Genomic DNA, 17,184 nt, shown 5'->3' on the forward strand with positions numbered 1-17,184 from the left:
AGTTTTCAAACACAGACTTACAAGCCTTTGAAACTTTTTTTTTCAGGTTTGAATTATGACAGGATACTGGCTCCATAAGGCTCCATGATAAGACACTCGTTCACAATAAACTTTAGAATCTCAGCCCAAGATGGGCTACACCAATGTTTGCCAACAACAAAACATGTTTGGTGTTTGTGGGCCCAGCGTACAAGCACCTTTACATCTGTTATAAAACGTTATCATAAATTATATTTTTTCCGTCAATTTATTATCACGAGAGACCTATAGCTCTCCCGTTGACTGTAAAGTGACAGGAAAAGACTGCAGCATCGTGCTTTAACACCGGGGACAAAGTAACAGGACAAGACTGCAGCATCATGAGAATGCATGCGCATCATGGTGGACGGAGCTAAGTGCTATAAAATGAGAATTGCCGTCTATTTCAGCTGTGCAAGGGCAGCCTATTCGCTGCCGCTAGGCCAATAACACAATATGGGTTATTGTGAATAGGCCTACTCCATTATTTGCCGATACACAATTGGTGAATGTGATATCATATGCCTTCCTTTTTAGAGCATTTGCCCCACTGAGGCTAAACAACATGATGAGAAGCTGGCAGCAGTGGCAATGATTCCAAATCGCTTCAGCTTTCGTAAAATAGGCGTCATTTCAATAAAATAGGCACATATTTTGCATCTAAAATAAATATTTCTCGCCCTGAAATTGGATTATTTCAGATGAATTGGACAGCGGCGCTTAATCTGTGAAAGTATGGTCGGCTGCAGGAGGTTAGGGTAGGGTTGGGTTAGGGTTAGGGTTAGGTTCGGTAAATGTCGTGGTCTATCGACAGCAGCGCCTTCAAGAGGCCTAAAATAGGATCGAGTGAAGTCACGCCCACCTCATGCGGCACGTCTTGACCTTATAGAAAGGGAGAAAGTTGTGTGGCAGTAATAATAGTTGAATATAATAATAATAATAATAATAATAATAATAATAATAATAGTAAGTAAAGTTGGACTTCGCATAATGTAGGCGGTTCCCGTTTCTTTCATTGTATGTATTGGCAGAGTTTAGGGATGAATAAACCTTATCCAAAATCATTGAAACACAAATCTACGATTGTCCTCAAATCCTATCTTCTCCTCTCTCACACGCACACACGCGCGCGCGCACACACACACACACACACACACACACACACACACGCACACACGCACACACACACACACACACACACACACACACACACACACACACACACACACACACACACACACGCACGCACGCACGCGCACACGCGTGCACACGCATACACACATGCGTACGCTTCACGTCCGACCACGTCAGAACACTTCCGGGTGAAGCTCTCCTTTCCCCCGGAGCTCCGCTGAGGACTGGACGGTGCCACACGTAGACTGGGGCCTAACAACACGTTTAAAGGTAAACCAGTTCGCGCTGATCTGTTTGCGCGGAATCTATCCCGAAACGGGAGAGCCTGGTCAACAATAATCGTGTCTAGTTCATCGGGTTTCTTTCCAGCTTTTAGAACCGACAATACCTAGCGACCGTGAAGCTAACTAGCATGCTGTCTGTCAACCCGATGAATGGAGGCTCGCTGCGACCAGCTTTATACTGTTGAACAGCATGCAGGGTCGACCAGCTCTCTTTATACTGTTGAACAGCATGCATGGTCGACCTGCTCTCTTTATACTGTTCAACACAAGGCAGGGTCGACCAGCTCTCTTTATACTGTTCAACACAAGGCAGGGTCGACCAGCTCTCTTTATACGGTTCAACACAAGGTAGGGTCGACCAGCTCTCTTTATACTGTTCAACACAAGGCAGGGTCGACCAGCTCTCTTTATACGGTTCAACACAAGGCAGGGTCGACCAGCTCTCTTTATACTGTTCAACACAAGGCAGGGTCGACCAGCTCTCTTTATACTGTTCAACACAAGCAGGGTCGACCAGCTCTCTTTATACTGTTCAACACAAGCAGGGTCGACCAGCTATCTTTAATACTGTTCAACACAAGGCAGGGTCGACTGTCAATATTTTAGCTCCATATTCTGTTGCCATGAGCTTTAGTGGGTTATTGGGGTGCATATGGAGTGCCCTTTACAAACCATTACAATATGACAAGGCGATGGATTTAGAGTTTCCCATATGTAGGTTTCTAGGCCTTAGGGACGGTGGAAGGGAATGTATTTAGCCACTGTGCTATAACGTCAATAATACCTATCTACAGATGCCTCCAAAGAAGACAGAAGCCCCTAAAGAGCCTGCTATCATCGGACGGTTCGGAACCTCTCTGAAAATAGGCATCGTTGGACTACCAAACGTGGGGTAAGTGTATTCTAATAATAACTAAGACCGTCTTCCAAAGACGGTGGGGAGCCTCTGATGATTAGGGATGTCAACAATGTGTAGACTCAACGATCGATTCTCGACTCTAAAAATTGAAATCGGAAAATATTTTTTATATATGTATTTTTAAATTATTAATTTTTTTATACATATAAACTTCTTCAATGTCCTGTCCAAAACGTTGTAACTCCTTTCTGTTTTCAAAATAACCAACTAAAATGATAGCTGGAGATATGCTGCCCATAAGCGTAGTCGAGGGGAAGGGTTTCCGCGATCTGATCGCATTTCTCGAGCCAGATTACACCATGCCATGTCGCCAAACTATGACGGCTGGAGAAAATGTACAGCGAAGCAGCAGCCTCGCTCCGTGAGATCCTGTCCTTAGCGGGGAAAGTTGCCATCACCATCGATGCTTGGACAGCGTTGACTACAGAGTCGTACGTGACCGTGACTGCTAATTTTTTTACTGACTGGGTTGTGCAGAGTGCGATCCTGTAGACCCGGTCAATGCCAGAGAGGCACACTGCGGAAAACATGGCTAACGTTAACGCAACATATTTATGAATATAATCTCAATCAGTGACAGCACCATGAGAGGAGGCACCCAGCATCAATATCCTAATTAAAATTTAAAAAAATACTTTGCGCTCCGCAACTGCTGCAGCCGCGGGGCCAAAAAAAAAAAGATTGATTTGTCGACTCATGACTCCCAACACGTCGACTCACAAAATCATGTTGTTAACGTCCCTACTGATAATTGTAACCTCCTCATTTTTCCCCACCACAGAAAATCCACCTTCTTCAACGTGCTCACTAAAAGTCAAGCGGCGGCGGAGAATTTCCCGTTCTGCACCATCGACCCGAACGAGAGCCGGGTGCCCATCCCAGACGAACGCTACGAATATCTGTGCACGTACCATAAACCACTAAGGTATGCAAGCGACGCTTTTATGTTGACGCCACTGCGCACAGCAGCACCATGTCACAACATAACGGGCCACTTCTGCCTTGTTTGTTTTTCGATTTTACAGCAAGGTGCCGGCGTTCCTTAATGTAGTGGATATCGCTGGCCTGGTGAAGGGTGCGCATGCTGGCCAGGGCCTGGGGAACGCTTTCCTCTCCCACATCAGTGCCTGCGATGGCATTTTTCACATGACCCGTGAGTCGCTTAGTTTCTCCTCTGAAGTCCATCAGTGGTGACCCATCAGCTGCAATGTAGTCAATTCCTCCTTGCATCGTTGCTGGGTGCAGTTATCAACCTCACTTGTAAGTTTCTTTGTATACCAGGGACCAGACTGAATGTGGGGTGGGTACCTGAATCTGAACGTGGGACACACAAGCTACCCGTTATACTGACCCCACTACTATGCTGTGATTGACCTTTTTGTGTGTGAATGTGGCTTTTCCTTGTGTATGTGTGTCTTGACCGTGTGTGTCTTTACCTTGTGTGTGTGTCTTGACCGTGTGTGTCTTTACCTTGTGTGTGTATCTTGACCGTGTGTGTCTTTACCTTGTGTGTGCGTGTGTATCTTTACCATGTGTGTGTGTGTGTGTATCTTTACCGTGTGTGTGTGTGTTTGTGTCTTTACCTTGTGTGTTTATCTTTACCGCGTATGTGTGTATCTTCACCGTGCGTGTGTCAGGCGCGTTTGACGATGAGGACATCATCCATGTGGAGGGCAACGTGGACCCCGTCAGGGACATGGAGATCATCCACGAGGAGCTGAGGCTGAAGGACGAGGAGCTGATCGCGCCCATCATCGACAAGCTGGAGAAGATGGCCATCAGGGGTGGGGACAAGAAGCTCAAGCCAGAATATGTAAGTGTGTGAGAGTGTTGCGTGTCGTACTGTGAGCGCACAACCCACATCCGACCAAAGCATGAAATAATCATTGTGCCGTAACCGATGCTTGATAGTTGATTTTTAAATGCATCCTTTCCGCAGATATTATGGATGCTGGATATTGCACACAATGCATGACTCGTTTAGAGCGCACATCTCCAGTGGAGATATGCCCTATAAAGATGAAACTCTTCCGTCTTCTCCCCATCCAGGATGTCATGATAAAAGTTATGAACTGGGTGGTGGAGGAAAAGAAACATATCCGATTCTACCATGATTGGAATGACAAAGAGGTATGTGCGTTGCCCAAGGGTGCCTACCGGTATATTGAACACAGAAGCCTTGACGGAGAATCAAAAAGCCACTAGTTTGTTTTCACGCCCCATGTGATGAATGAATAAATGCATACCAATTATCAAGTCTTACAATGCCCTGAGTGCGTACATCCTTAGCGTGGGAAATTACCCCGGAAGTGTGGCGCTAGACACACCAAAGGAATAGCAAATAAAATAAAGTTATTAATTACCTCAGAATGTGGTATGTTTTGTACTTAAGTCAGTAGAATCAATATGTTTGAAGTTGTTTCCATATGCTTAGTTGATGACATTGCAGCAATCGGTCTGTCAATCACTCACTGATGTAGCAAGTGATTGACAACCGCTAGCGAGAGTTAGACCATTTTATGGTGAATTTGTTCACAGGCTTTGTGCAATGTACTTGTGCCATGTTCTTAGGATTGTATTGGTTGCTTTTTTTAAATATATTTGTCTTTTATAGATTGAGGTACTGAACAAATACCTGCTTTTGACATCCAAACCGATGATCTACTTGGTGAATCTCTCTGAGAAAGACTACATCAGAAAAAAGAATAAGTGGTATGTATGTTAGTATCAGAAAGAAACCTGGCTCAGTCCAATGGGTCTTATTCACCTCGTGGCCATCTTGGTTCTTAAAGACCGCTGGCTTAGGGGATTCTACATGCGGTTCCGCCACCCAGCTAGCGATAAGAACCAAGATGGCCACTCTGTGAATATGGCCCATGGACACAGGGTTATACTAATGGTTAGCTGTGTGTAATATAACCTACCCATCACTTCTAACACATTGTGTCCTTTGAAGATGTATTCATTCACCCGCTGTCATGTCATATGTGTGAGCATACGATAATGTCATAGCATAAACAATGATCAAAGAAGGCAAGATTATCTATGAACTATTTTTCTTTCATTTGTCCTTTAGCTGTTTAGTTACATTTCTATGCATTGCCGTGGGAGGGCAAGAATTTAGGGTTTCAACCTGTAACATTTGTCAGGGAGACCAACGCCCTAACCACTAGATCCCGCCCCCCCTTTATCCAATCCAAACTGACACGGGTTGTTTCATCAACCCGTGTAGAATCGACGTCATCCATCCATCTTCCCTTCCCTTGCTGCTGTCCCTCAGGCTGATCAAGATCAAGGAGTGGGTGGACGCCCACGACCCCGGCTCCCTGGTGATCCCCGTGAGCGGAGCGCTGGAGTACAAGCTGCAGGACATGTCTGACGAGGAGCGGGCCAAGTACTGTGAGGAACAGAAGACCCAGAGGTAGGGCGCGCGTCGCTCGGCCTGGGATGGGGAGCAGTAGAGAGGTCTGATCGGCATCCCGGCAATCCCGGGATCCTACGTCCGTGGTTGATCCTGGAATCGTTGTCATTGTGGCTGATTTTGATTTGGTTTATACTCTGACGTAATCCACACTTTACGTTTGTTGCCAAGGCAACATTGATGTGGTGTGATCGTCCCTTGATCAAAAAGCTGTTTATCGAAAAACACTGGATGGTGTGATTTCATTAATCCGGTCCCACTGTAAGACATTTCCCTGCCTGTGTGCTTGCAGTGTGCTGACCAAAATCATAAAGACCGGCTACGCCGCCCTACAGCTGGAGTACTTCTTCACAGCCGGGCCGGATGAAGTGAGAGCCTGGACGGTCAGAGTGAGTACACTGGTGTTATCACAGTGAGAGCCTGGACGGTCAGAGTGAGTACACTGGTGTTATCACAGTGAGTACACTGGTGTTATCACAGTGAGGACAGTCAGAGTGAGTACACTGGTGATATCACAGTATTGCTAACAAAGTGGTTTACAAAGTGCAAAAATGTATCGCCCGTTTTGGTATCCAAAATGGCTAACCCTCTCTGGGCATGGTTTTTTCCCAGGTGGATGTGTGTACTACATCTTCCTCTATCATTCCAGCCTGTGGATGTTTTCCTGCACTAATATTATGTACTTGATAATTGAACCATGGTAAATTAGCTCAACACCACCTAAACGTTTACATTAGATGGAGAGAGGGAGTCTATATCTTAACTAAGACTGACTTTATGTTGCAAAATCATGACGGTTTGGGTGGGAAGCAATTGGAAGATTCTGGGTGTAGAATCAGTGCAGAGCTGGGCGTGTGCACGCAACGGTTTTCCTTTTTTCATCCCGGGCGAAGGAAAGCTAATTGACAATGTCCCTGATTGTCCAATCCGTCGTGCTCCACAGAAAGGCACCAAGGCGCCCCAAGCCGCCGGGAAGATCCACACTGACTTCGAGAAGGGCTTCATCATGGCGGAGATCATGAAGTTTGACGACTTTAAGGAAGAGGGCAGCGAGAACGCCGTCAAGGTACAGGGCTTCCACACCGCACGGGTTCTCAACCTCTTCAGGATGTGCCCCCCACCCCAAATAAAATTGTGTATATATATATATAATCCTACTCGATAGAAGTTGTGAAAGTTCATGCGTTAATTGAGTGTGGTTAGGGTTAGCACTACTAACCCTCTATTAATGCAGGGTTAGCTCTACTAAGCCTATATTAACCTAGGCTTAGCTTTACAAACCATCTTCTAACCCAGGGTTAGCTCTACTAACCCAGGGCTTCTGGGGGCTTCTGGGTTAGTAGAGGGTTAGTTAAGATCTGGGATAGCAGGACGCTTTGACTTGTTTCATGATGAATAAGTGGCCTGGGCCGTGTTAAAACGACCACCATGTGGAAATCCAATGTACTAATGTACATGCATTGTATTATTTGATTTAGGGGCGGCATTAGCTCAGGAGGTAGAGCGGGTTGGCTGGTAACCGCAAGGCTGCTGGTTCGATCCCCGGCTCCTCCTAGCTGAGTGTCGTGGTGTCCCTGAGCGAGACGCCTCACCCTGACTGCTCCTGATGAGCTGGCTGTCGCCCTGCGTGGTTGACTCTGCCGTCGGTGTGTGAATGTGTGCATGTCAGTCAGCACTGTAAAGTGCTTTGGATAAAAGCGCTATATAAACGAGGACCATATACCATATACATGCATTGTATTATTTGATTTCCCTGTGAAAGTAACGATAGTTCACTGTGGAATATTGTATAACATTGGTTTTACATTGGTATTATTCTTCTCCAACAGGCTGTGGGTAAATACAGACAGCTGGGCCGCAACTACACCGTGGAGGACGGAGACATCATCTTCTTCAAATTCAACACGCCCAACGCACCCAAGGCGAAGAAGTAGGGCCCCTGGGCGGCACCAGAAGACCCCGGGGACGCGGCGGTACCACGGCAGGATACCGCCGGCTCGGAGCCACGCTGAACGCTGGTTCTGACCGGTCTCCCGGAGAACATGCTAAACATTTGTCTGACCAATTGGCGCTTTGTTGGCTAACATTTAAGAAGATGTTTATGGAGGACGTAGAGGTAGGATGCATTTTGGTGAGGAGCTTAGCAACGTTCTAAATTTAAACTGTTGTGTGGGGTTGAGGTTATGGGATGTGAATCGGAAAGGAAATGCATCGATGCTTTATTTTTCAATACAGAGCTCCAGGTTTTGAAAGCATTTTTTTAATTTTTTTCCAAGAAGACTTATTGGTTGCTGGTTGGAGAATATAAAGATTTTGCCAAATCTGTGTTTATTTTTTATTTTGGTACGCAACGATTGGCAGCGGCCATATGAACTAGAGGTTGTTTTGGGGGGGGGGGGGGAAATGCAACGACTACCCGGCCAGAATCTGATGAGCACATCTGTCTTGTACTGCGCCTTCACAAATCTGTCCGCACTCAATAAAAAAAGTCTCACGTCGTTCTGATTATTTAATATTTGGATGTGAAGTTTCGGTCCACAAAAGTGATGTTGACCTGTTAACAAAGGATGTTTTTAAATCTATAGTATAGTAGGCGCACAGTATAAAGTTAGTACATCGCACATTTCATAACAAGTCACTGTGAAAAGCACCCGATATATATATATATATAAAGTTTAGAAACATCTCACTAACAGCTGCGTTGTGAGTTGGTTATACTCCATGGATTTCCACTACATTCCTTCTAGGTCCTCGTTTTAACAACAAACAGGAAATACGCTTTCTGTTAAAAACGATTGACGTCCCAGTTGGCCATAGACTTTTCACGACTTCCCTCCGACAGCCAATCGCGTTAGAGGAGAACGGCGGGACTTCCTGTAATCTGATGCAAATGTGACCGTCAAACTCGTTAGTCCCGCCTTTTTGTGTTTCCCGCACCGTCAATCAAAAATAGAAAAAAAAAATCGACCCGAATTCGCCGATCAACACACTAGCCCGCCTTTGATAAAATAATCATGTTCGGAGTTTAGTGGATCGGATAATCTCCCGCGTACTACATTTTACACTATGAGAACGGTACGCAACACTTAGCGCATCGAGGCGTACAACTATTCGGTGAGTTTTGCGCAAGCGACAGCGGAGCAATCTGCGTCTTTTTAATCTTCCGCTGAGTCCTGGCGCTAGCGGTAGCTGCTATGGTTAGCCCACTAGCTAGGCTAGGCTAGCCTCGGAGTAGTTCACAAAGTAAACACCCGATCCGAGCCCGAAGCGTCCGCAAAAACCTCCGTCCGCCGCCTTTTCGTTGTTGCGGTCTATCCCCAACCCCTTCGGACTCCAGAGGGGTGATGCTTTGCGAGCTTCCCCGGGCCAGAAGAGTCTCAGATCGCCTAGTTTCGCTCGGTTCCCCCCGCTCTCTCTGAAACAAGGAGAAATGGCGTCCGCGGACGTGGACAGCAGTCAGAGCGAGTTTCTGCAGCACGGCGGCGGAGCGGACACGCAGGTATCCGACATTTTGGGGCTCGTCTTTTCCCCCCTTTCTCTCCTACCCGACGACTGCTGGATGATGGTTTATGAGAGCATGAAGTTCACACGTTTTAAACGATTTGATGCATGGGGTGAAAGCCGCACACTTCCTGTGTTCCCCTCAATAACGGCCACCCACTTTTACCCCTTTAAAACCCGCCCATAGTGGGTAGGACACCGGAGTCAGTCGCTTGGGTCGGCTCGTCAAAGATAGCCCGTAGTGTACCTTTCTGGTTCTTCTCATGCATGTGCTGATTAATGCATTATGGTGTGGTACCGATCATAACAGTTCCCGTCTGCGGTGATTGCCGCCCATCCCCCACCTCTCTGTGTTCGTCCATTTTCCAGGTTGTGAGTTTGGTGCCTCCACTCATGCTTGTTTAGGCGTCCCTTTCGTCACTGTTTCCTAAACGTTTTGTAACAAAGTCTTGCAAAAACCACTAAACAATACAAAATGTGTGTGTGTGTATGTATATATATATATATATATATATATATATTAAATTCTACTGTTTATAACGATACATTGTGTGGCCGTTGACGTTCCCTTTTCACCGCACACTAACATTACCTCACGAGTTTTACTATGCATGTGTGGCATCACAAAGTCACGACGTGTGTTTTACGGGCCGTGGTTTGAATGTGTCCCCAGACGACAGACATGTCAGCCATTCAGCTGACGGGCTCGGACCGCTGGGAGCTGCTGACGCCCGTCTCCTCGGGCAAGGAAGACCAGGGCATCGTTCAAATTCCCAACTCTGGAATAGTCACGTCCAACGGACAGTATGTGATCGGGAGTATGGCCAACCAACCCATCTATGTCACAGCGTCTGGGAACGAGGTCTCGGCCAATGGAGTGTCAGGCATTCAGTATCAGGTAAAATGACTTTAATTGTTTACACACACACACACACACACACACACACACACACACACACACACATTCTTACATTGCGGCGCTTCGGTTGAATGTAGGGTCTAATTTGCCCCCATGGTCATCACCCCACAGATCCAAAACGCAGACGGGACGTTGTCGGGGTTCTCGGCGCAGGGATTGGACGACGGCTCAGGGCAGATCCAGCTGATCTCGGACGGCAGCCACGGGGGTCTGGGCATCAGCCTGGCCTCCACAAACACGACGGACCTTTTAACGCAGGCCGGGCAGGTGCAGTCCATCCAGGGCGTGTCTCTGGGCGGGGGCTCGGCCTATGCCAGTGCGGGGCACATGGGGTTGCCCGGCAACATCACTTTCGTCCCGCTGAACCTCGACCTGGAGTCGCTGGGGCTGACGGGCGCCCAGACGGTTCCCATAGCGACGGGGGTGACGGCGGACGGGCAGCTGATCATGAGCAGCCAGGCGCTGGACGGCGCCGACGGCAAGCAGTCGCTGGTGACGGTGGGCGACGGCGGCGGCGGCGGCCACCAGGAGCTGTACGTGCCCACGTCCTCGGCGTCCAACTCGGCCTCCTCGCTCCCCGAGACCATCGACGGCACCGGCGTCCTGACCCAGGCCACCGCCGTCTCCGCGGGCCTCGCCGACCCCTCCTCGTCCGGGAACTTCAACTCCCACAACCACCTGCAGCAAATCCAGGTCAGGAGCTGTGATGGTACACGTGTATGTAGTCTTTTAAAAAATGTATACATTACATACTGTGTAAATCCTTTTTTGTTTGTTTTGCAACTGTCTGATTCCGATTTATTGATTGCGTGGAAGAAGATAATTTACTTGCAATTATGATATAGTAATTATCATAATAATAATCATCTATCTGGAATAGAGCTCAAAAGTGAGCCTACCACTGAACCTAACGATAGTTTATGTAAAGTTTACCAAAGTCGCCATGACAACGTTCTTATTAATTTCCTCACCCCATTCCGACTGCCCACCTCCGACCGTTAACGAACACAGCACTACACCGCACGTGTTTGAGAGGTTCTTTACCTGTGTCGTAAATTAGTCACGTGATGGTATCGGATCTTGCGTACTTGCAGATACCCGATACTGAATTTTAGGCCGTATCTGAGGAATTTCCGATACTGGTATCGGTATCGGAGCAACTCTTCTAACCATGACGTGATCATATAGTCCTCGCCCTTATTATGTTGCCTCTGAAATGAAAGGCTGCCAAAAAAACCCAGTCTAAGACAAGACTGTCTGGTTGACCAGCAACATATTAGAAAAACCTGAAATGGGCCGTAGTCCGAACGCATGCTGCAGGAACCTTTCAGCAGCTCTGAAAGGCTGAGTATGGTTCCACATTGAAGCAACGCTTGGGGGTTTACGGACCCATTACGTCCTTGCAGACCCTCCGTGCAGCTTGACGTGCGCCTCCCAAAAATTCTAACCGTGCGTCGCGGAGACGCAGCAGCAAGGGCTGTGATTGGTCCCCTCACTAAAATCCGACGCAGAACCAAAACAGGTTCGCGACTGCGTCGAAGCGTCTGCGTGGTCCTTGCGTTGCGTCGACGTGGAACCATAATCAGCCCTTAAGAGAGCTAAACAGAGCGGGATTCCACTGAGGGAACAGCGGCCGAGTGATTGGATCAATAGAAATGTACCCTGACCAACCAGAGCTGTCTCGCTGCAGGTGTCCGCCTCCAACTCCCAGCCCATCCTGCAGCTGGCGGGGGACGGCCAGGCCCAGGGCGAGCTTGGGGCCAGTGGGCAGACGATGCAGAGCGTCCAGCTGGTCAACCCCGGCACCTTCCTCATCCAGGCCCAGACGGTGTCGGCCACGGGGCAGATCCAGTGGCAGACCTTCCAGGTACGCCTTCATCTACTAATGTCCGGGTAATGGAACCGTCATCATCATCATCATCATCATCATCATCCCGGTCTCTACTGGCTTCACTCAAACTTTGTTTACCAATATCAACTGTCAAAGTCACCCCCTTGGAGCAATCCTGCTGAGGGACATTGAGCATAATATGTCTGGGATGAGACGTTGAGCACCGTCTGCAACCTGCGCGCCGACCGGCATCCATTCTAAAAGACAAAAGGGCCTTATTGCGGCATAGCTCAGGCGGTAGAGCAGGTTGACTTGTAAACTTGTAACCCGAAGGTTGCTAGTTCGATCCCCGGCTCCTCCTAGTGTCGATGTGTCCCTGAGCAAGACACTTAACCCTAACTGCTACTGACGAGCTGGCTGTCGCCTTGCATGGTTGACTCCGGCGTCGGTGTGTATTAACCATTGTAAGTCGCTAAAGTTGTAAGTGGATAAAAGCGTCTGCTAAATGCCCTAAATGTAAATGTATTGCCGTTGTTGACATTTCTGGCAGAATCGGCAAAGGGAAGCCGTTATGATGAAGGATATTGGTAACGGATGTTTGAGTGAAGGAAGGAGAGATGGTTTGATGCGCTCTGGTATTGCTGGGTTATTTTCCACTTCCACCCACTTATGTGCCATGTTTATGTTTCTACATTTGAACCAATGGGCTGAGTTCAGCCCCCATCTCACTACATGTGTAGTGAGATGTGTAGCATAACGGTCCGTTAAGGTCACCGTAGGACGACATTAGGCTACAGGAGGAGGGTCGTTTTCACTCCTCTCTCCCCCTCTCTGCTCCTCATTCAGGTGCAAGGGGTCCAGTCCCTGCAAGGCCTCCAGCTGCCCCAGGGCCAGAGCCAGACCCAGCAGCTGACCCTGGCCCCGGTGCAGACCCTGCCCCTGGGCCAGGGGGGCCAGGTCACCCTGCCCAACCTCCAGACCGTCACCGTCAACTCTGTAGCACACGTCGGGGTGCAGTACACGCAGGGAGACGACGCCAGCAGCCCCGCAGGTACGGTGACCTCCGGACCGCACTCCACCAAACCACCCAGCGGGGGGGCAGACGTTGCCTTTATGTCCACCGGCCAAACAGCTGCTAGGGAAAGTTCACTTTTATCAGCCTCTCGGAAGATATTTTTGTTTCTGGCTGTCGAGTGACACGTCTGAGCGTCTGCCTACGTGACGGACCCGCGCCACAGCCTAATCAAACGACTCCTTTCAAATGTCATGTTGACACCGTAATGCCTGATTTGGTCTGAATCAGGCCTAACACGGCTGAAGCTTTTTGATTGATTGTAATTTTATTTCGAACATGTAAAAGAAAAATTTGTCATACTGAAAATCATGTTACAAAAAAATAGAAAGCATAATTAGATACATAAATGACAAGCACCTCCAGATTAGAATAACATGGCTGAAGCCAATGTTTTCTATAATAACATATAGGCGTACATGGCTGAAGCTAATGTTTACTCTAATAACACCGTGGCTAACATGGCTGAAGCTAATGTTTACTATAGCACCGCATAGGCTGGGGTCTGGGGGTCCGTCCTGCTCAGGAAGGCCTACAGGCAGACCCCCGGTACAACAACCCCCCCCTCACCCGCTCCGTGACCGACCCGGCCACGCCGTCTAGTCCCCACGGTAACCCTGAGTGATGCCCCCCCCCCCCCCCAGACATCCAGATCAAGGAGGAGCCGGACTCGGAGGAGTGGCAGCTGAGCGGCGACTCCACGCTGAACACCAGCGACCTCAGCCACCTGCGGGTGCAGATGACGGACGACGACATGGACGGCGCCGGCGGCGAGGGCAAGCGGCTGCGGCGCGTGGCATGCACCTGCCCCAACTGCAAGGAGTCCGGGGGAAGGTGGGTCCAGGAGGAGGAACACACACACACACACACACACACGTCCAACACACGCACACGTCCAACACACACACACACGTCCAACACACACACACACGTCCAACACACACACGTCCAACACACACACGGCCAGACACACGTCCAACACACACACGGCCACACACACGTCCAACACACACAAACTCACTCACTCTCACACAGACACACAATCTCACTCACTCTCACACACAATTTTGGTTTGAATATGAATTGGATATTGAACTAAAGAAAAGTTCCAGCTGGAGGTTGAATTTTGAGCACCAGACTGTACTTCTCCAAAACCACCCGGGGCGGTTTGGAGTCAAAGTCTGTGTCAAAGTACACTCGGGTTTCACATGATGTTGCACATATTCCAAGCGGCCATCTTGGCGCTTTATCGTAAGAAATGGTACTATTTTAAAATGAGAATAATGAACACTGGTTGCTTCAAGGCTATTCCAGACGCTTTGGCCCAGAAGACCCCGGATGTCAGCTCCAGCTCACAGCCCAGGTCTCTGGCGGAGTCTGCCTTCCTTTTATGTAACACCGTGTCTCTCTCTCTCTCTCTCCCCCCCCTCCCCCCTCCCTGGGCTGCAGGGGCTCGGGTACGGGCAAGAAGAAGCAGCACATCTGCCACATCCCGGGCTGCGGCAAGGTGTACGGCAAGACGTCCCACCTGCGGGCGCACCTGCGCTGGCACAGCGGCGAGCGGCCCTTCGTCTGCAACTGGATGTTCTGCGGCAAGAGGTTCACGCGGAGCGACGAGCTGCAGAGACACCGGCGGACGCACACAGGTGAGACACACGGGTGACAAACACGCAACACAGGACAGGCGACGCACACAGGCGACACACACACAGGTGGCACGCACACAGGTGGCACGCACGCACGAGGGATGGGTCAGAATAGTCGATTATTCGTTCCCGAGGGTCCAAGCCTATTTTTAACATTTGGACCGTTAACATTTTTTTCCCATTCAAATAAACAATAATTAACGGACGGAACTAATGTTGGTTCTGTAGCACTATTAGTTTTTTTTTATTATTATTAATCATGTGCATAAATATTAATATATATGCATACAACACAAACACTGATCACTGTTAAAGTTAGTTTTTGTGCGTTTAAGATATTAAGTGATTTCTTGCCGATGGTCCATGGCTGCCTTTGTGAATGTCGGCACACATCGAATAATCCATTATTCGTTCATACCTCCCGCTGATTATTCGACCATGAAAAATTTGAGTTATTCACATCCCTAGCACGCACACACACGGACACGGGACAGACATGCACGCAGGTGAGACACACACACGGGTGAGATACCCACACGGACTCACACAGGACACACACACACACACAGGTGTCGCACACACACGGACACAAACACACACAGGTGACACACGCACATGGACACACACTCACACAGGAGAAAACACAGCTTTTTTTTTTTTTTCCTATTGTTGGAAATGAGTTTAATATTGTCCACTCTAGAGTAGAGCAGTGAGGGAGACGAGGGGGTCTCATCAAGGAGGCCTACAGGCAGGTGGGGGACACTGAGATCAAACCAGAATTCCTTCTTTAGATCAGGATCCCCAATCTGATCTCCCCCGTGTGTGTGTGTGTGTGTGTGTGTCTCTTTGTGTCTCTCTGTGTCCTGCCGCAGGAGAGAAGAAGTTTGTGTGCATCGAGTGCTCCAAGCGGTTCATGCGCAGCGACCACCTGGCCAAGCACATAAAGACTCACCTGAACAAGAAGGGCGCGGTCTCGGCCGGCGCCTCGCCCTCCGTCTCCAACGACACCATCATCACGGCGGGCGGCACCACGCTCATCGTCCAGACCACCGGCCACCACGAGCTGGTCGGCAACCAGGAGATCCCGCTGCACCTGGTCGCCGTGGCGCCCGGCGAGGTCATGGAATGAGGGAGGGGTTGGGGCGGTTGGGGGCGGGGTTTATTTTTGCGAACTGGCCAATTACAGGGACCTCTTTTTATTATTATTTTTTTCCTTACTTTTTTTTTTGTCTTTTTTTACATATGAATATATACGTAAATATATATGAAAAATATATATATTTTAAGAGTTATGACCGTGATTCTTTTGCAGTCTTTTTATAGGCGGGCAAGATATACATAAATAATGTGGTTGCAATGTACACACGCGCAAATACAGACATGCACACACACACATCGACACACACACACAAAGGAAACCATGCATAGACACTCAAACAACCTGAATACTCAACACAGTGAAATGCCTTATTTTGTATCATACTCTTGTATAAAATGCTGGAGATGCATGTGTGTTTTTTAAGCTTTGATGTTAATGTTCTGGGAATAAATGTTTGTTTAATGACCTATAGGGAGGGGGGGGGTGGTCTTATGGACGAAGATCAATGAATGCGCCGAAGAAGAAATGTTTTTAATCATCGCGTCTGGAGGACTCAAGGAGTTCCTCTTATGTCTGGGAAGGCGGCTCATAGAGGCAGCGTCACACACACACGGGAAAGGTCTCTCAGCCGGACCGCGCTCCGATATAGCCATGGTAGACACCCCCCCCCCTTTAAGGCTCATGAGTTCCCCAAACCCCGGAAATGAAATTAATGTGAATTTCAGTGTGTTGATTTTAGTAAAAGAATAACTAAAGTGTAATACAGCAGCGTTGCTGTGGCTCATGAATTGGAAATCACGGCAAAAACTAAATATCAATTCTTTAACTGAAAAACACGCTGGTCCGGACTGACGCTGGAATCGGGCGTGTGCGACGCCGACGCTGCCTCCATGAGGGCGGTCCTCCCGGGCTCGTACTTCTCACCAGATGCTCCGCCCCGTTTATTGTCTCGTACTATTTTCTTTTTTCCGATTTTGAGAGATCGGGTGACGACACGCACGCCTCCATCTGCCTCTTCAAGGTCCAGTGTGAACAGAGCATCTGTGACCTCCGACCTGAACACAGACCCCCGTCCACTGGCCCGAGTCATACCTGTAACCCCCTTCCCCCTCCTCCTCCTCCACCCCCACCTCTCCCCTCCCCCGTTATGAAAGATTGTTTGGCGGCAAATTAATTTAATTGTACTCTCAATGAGTTGTTTTCTTTCTCTTTCTATGTTTCTTGCCATTACTTATTTGATTTTTTGGTCAAAGATCAAGCCTTATGTCTGGGGAGGGGGGGTGCATTGTTGTTGCCATGCCAACACCGAGAACTGTATGCAACGAACCACCGAACTCGTG

At 48.6% G+C, this 17,184-nt stretch overlaps 2 protein-coding genes across 3 annotated transcripts in view; both read left to right on the forward strand.

The window, feature by feature from the left end:
• The first annotated feature begins 1,309 nt into the window (after nt 1-1,309).
• On the forward strand, nt 1,310-8,274 carry ola1 (Obg-like ATPase 1). The gene is made up of 11 exons (XM_084481620.1): nt 1,310-1,422; nt 2,231-2,328; nt 3,137-3,280; nt 3,381-3,508; nt 3,993-4,168; nt 4,405-4,485; nt 4,970-5,067; nt 5,636-5,776; nt 6,069-6,165; nt 6,720-6,842; nt 7,606-8,274. Exons 2-11 carry the CDS (start codon nt 2,231-2,233, stop codon nt 7,708-7,710), a joined length of 1,191 nt encoding a protein of 396 aa, XP_084337746.1. The 5' UTR covers nt 1,310-1,422; the 3' UTR covers nt 7,711-8,274.
• Nucleotides 8,275-8,750: 476 nt separating this feature from the next.
• sp3b (Sp3b transcription factor) overlaps nt 8,751-17,184 on the forward strand; it is an 8,839-nt gene continuing 405 nt past the window's right edge. The window contains exons 1-8 of one of the 2 annotated variants that reach the window (XM_084481954.1): nt 8,751-9,275; nt 9,951-10,175; nt 10,308-10,889; nt 11,887-12,063; nt 12,874-13,078; nt 13,744-13,933; nt 14,549-14,745; nt 15,618-17,184. The exon at nt 15,618-17,184 is cut by the window's right edge and continues 405 nt beyond it. In XM_084481954.1, the coding sequence (XP_084338080.1) occupies nt 9,207-9,275; nt 9,951-10,175; nt 10,308-10,889; nt 11,887-12,063; nt 12,874-13,078; nt 13,744-13,933; nt 14,549-14,745; nt 15,618-15,874 (1,902 nt within the window). In that variant the 5' untranslated portion in view covers nt 8,751-9,206 and the 3' untranslated portion in view covers nt 15,875-17,184. The remainder of the gene's footprint in view (nt 9,276-9,950; nt 10,176-10,307; nt 10,890-11,886; nt 12,064-12,873; nt 13,079-13,743; nt 13,934-14,548; nt 14,746-15,617) is intronic. The other variant, XM_084481955.1, reaches the window with a different exon arrangement.

This window comes from Micromesistius poutassou, assembly GCF_964030765.1.
Source record: "Micromesistius poutassou genome assembly, chromosome: 17".
In the NCBI taxonomy this organism is placed as follows: Eukaryota; Metazoa; Chordata; class Actinopteri; order Gadiformes; family Gadidae; genus Micromesistius; species Micromesistius poutassou.

What these genes read in the sequence shown, in the direction of transcription:
- ola1 (XM_084481620.1), top strand. Translation starts at nt 2,231, where the DNA reads ATGCCTCCAAAGAAGACAGAAGCCCCTAAAGAGCCTGCTATCATCGGA. An exon ending in GTTGGACTACCAAACGTGGG is followed by an intron (nt 2,329 to 3,136) that starts GTAAGTGTATTC and finishes TCCCCACCACAG; the next exon opens with AAAATCCACCTTCTTCAACG. An exon ending in GAGGAACAGAAGACCCAGAG is followed by an intron (nt 5,777 to 6,068) that starts GTAGGGCGCGCG and finishes GTGTGCTTGCAG; the next exon opens with TGTGCTGACCAAAATCATAA.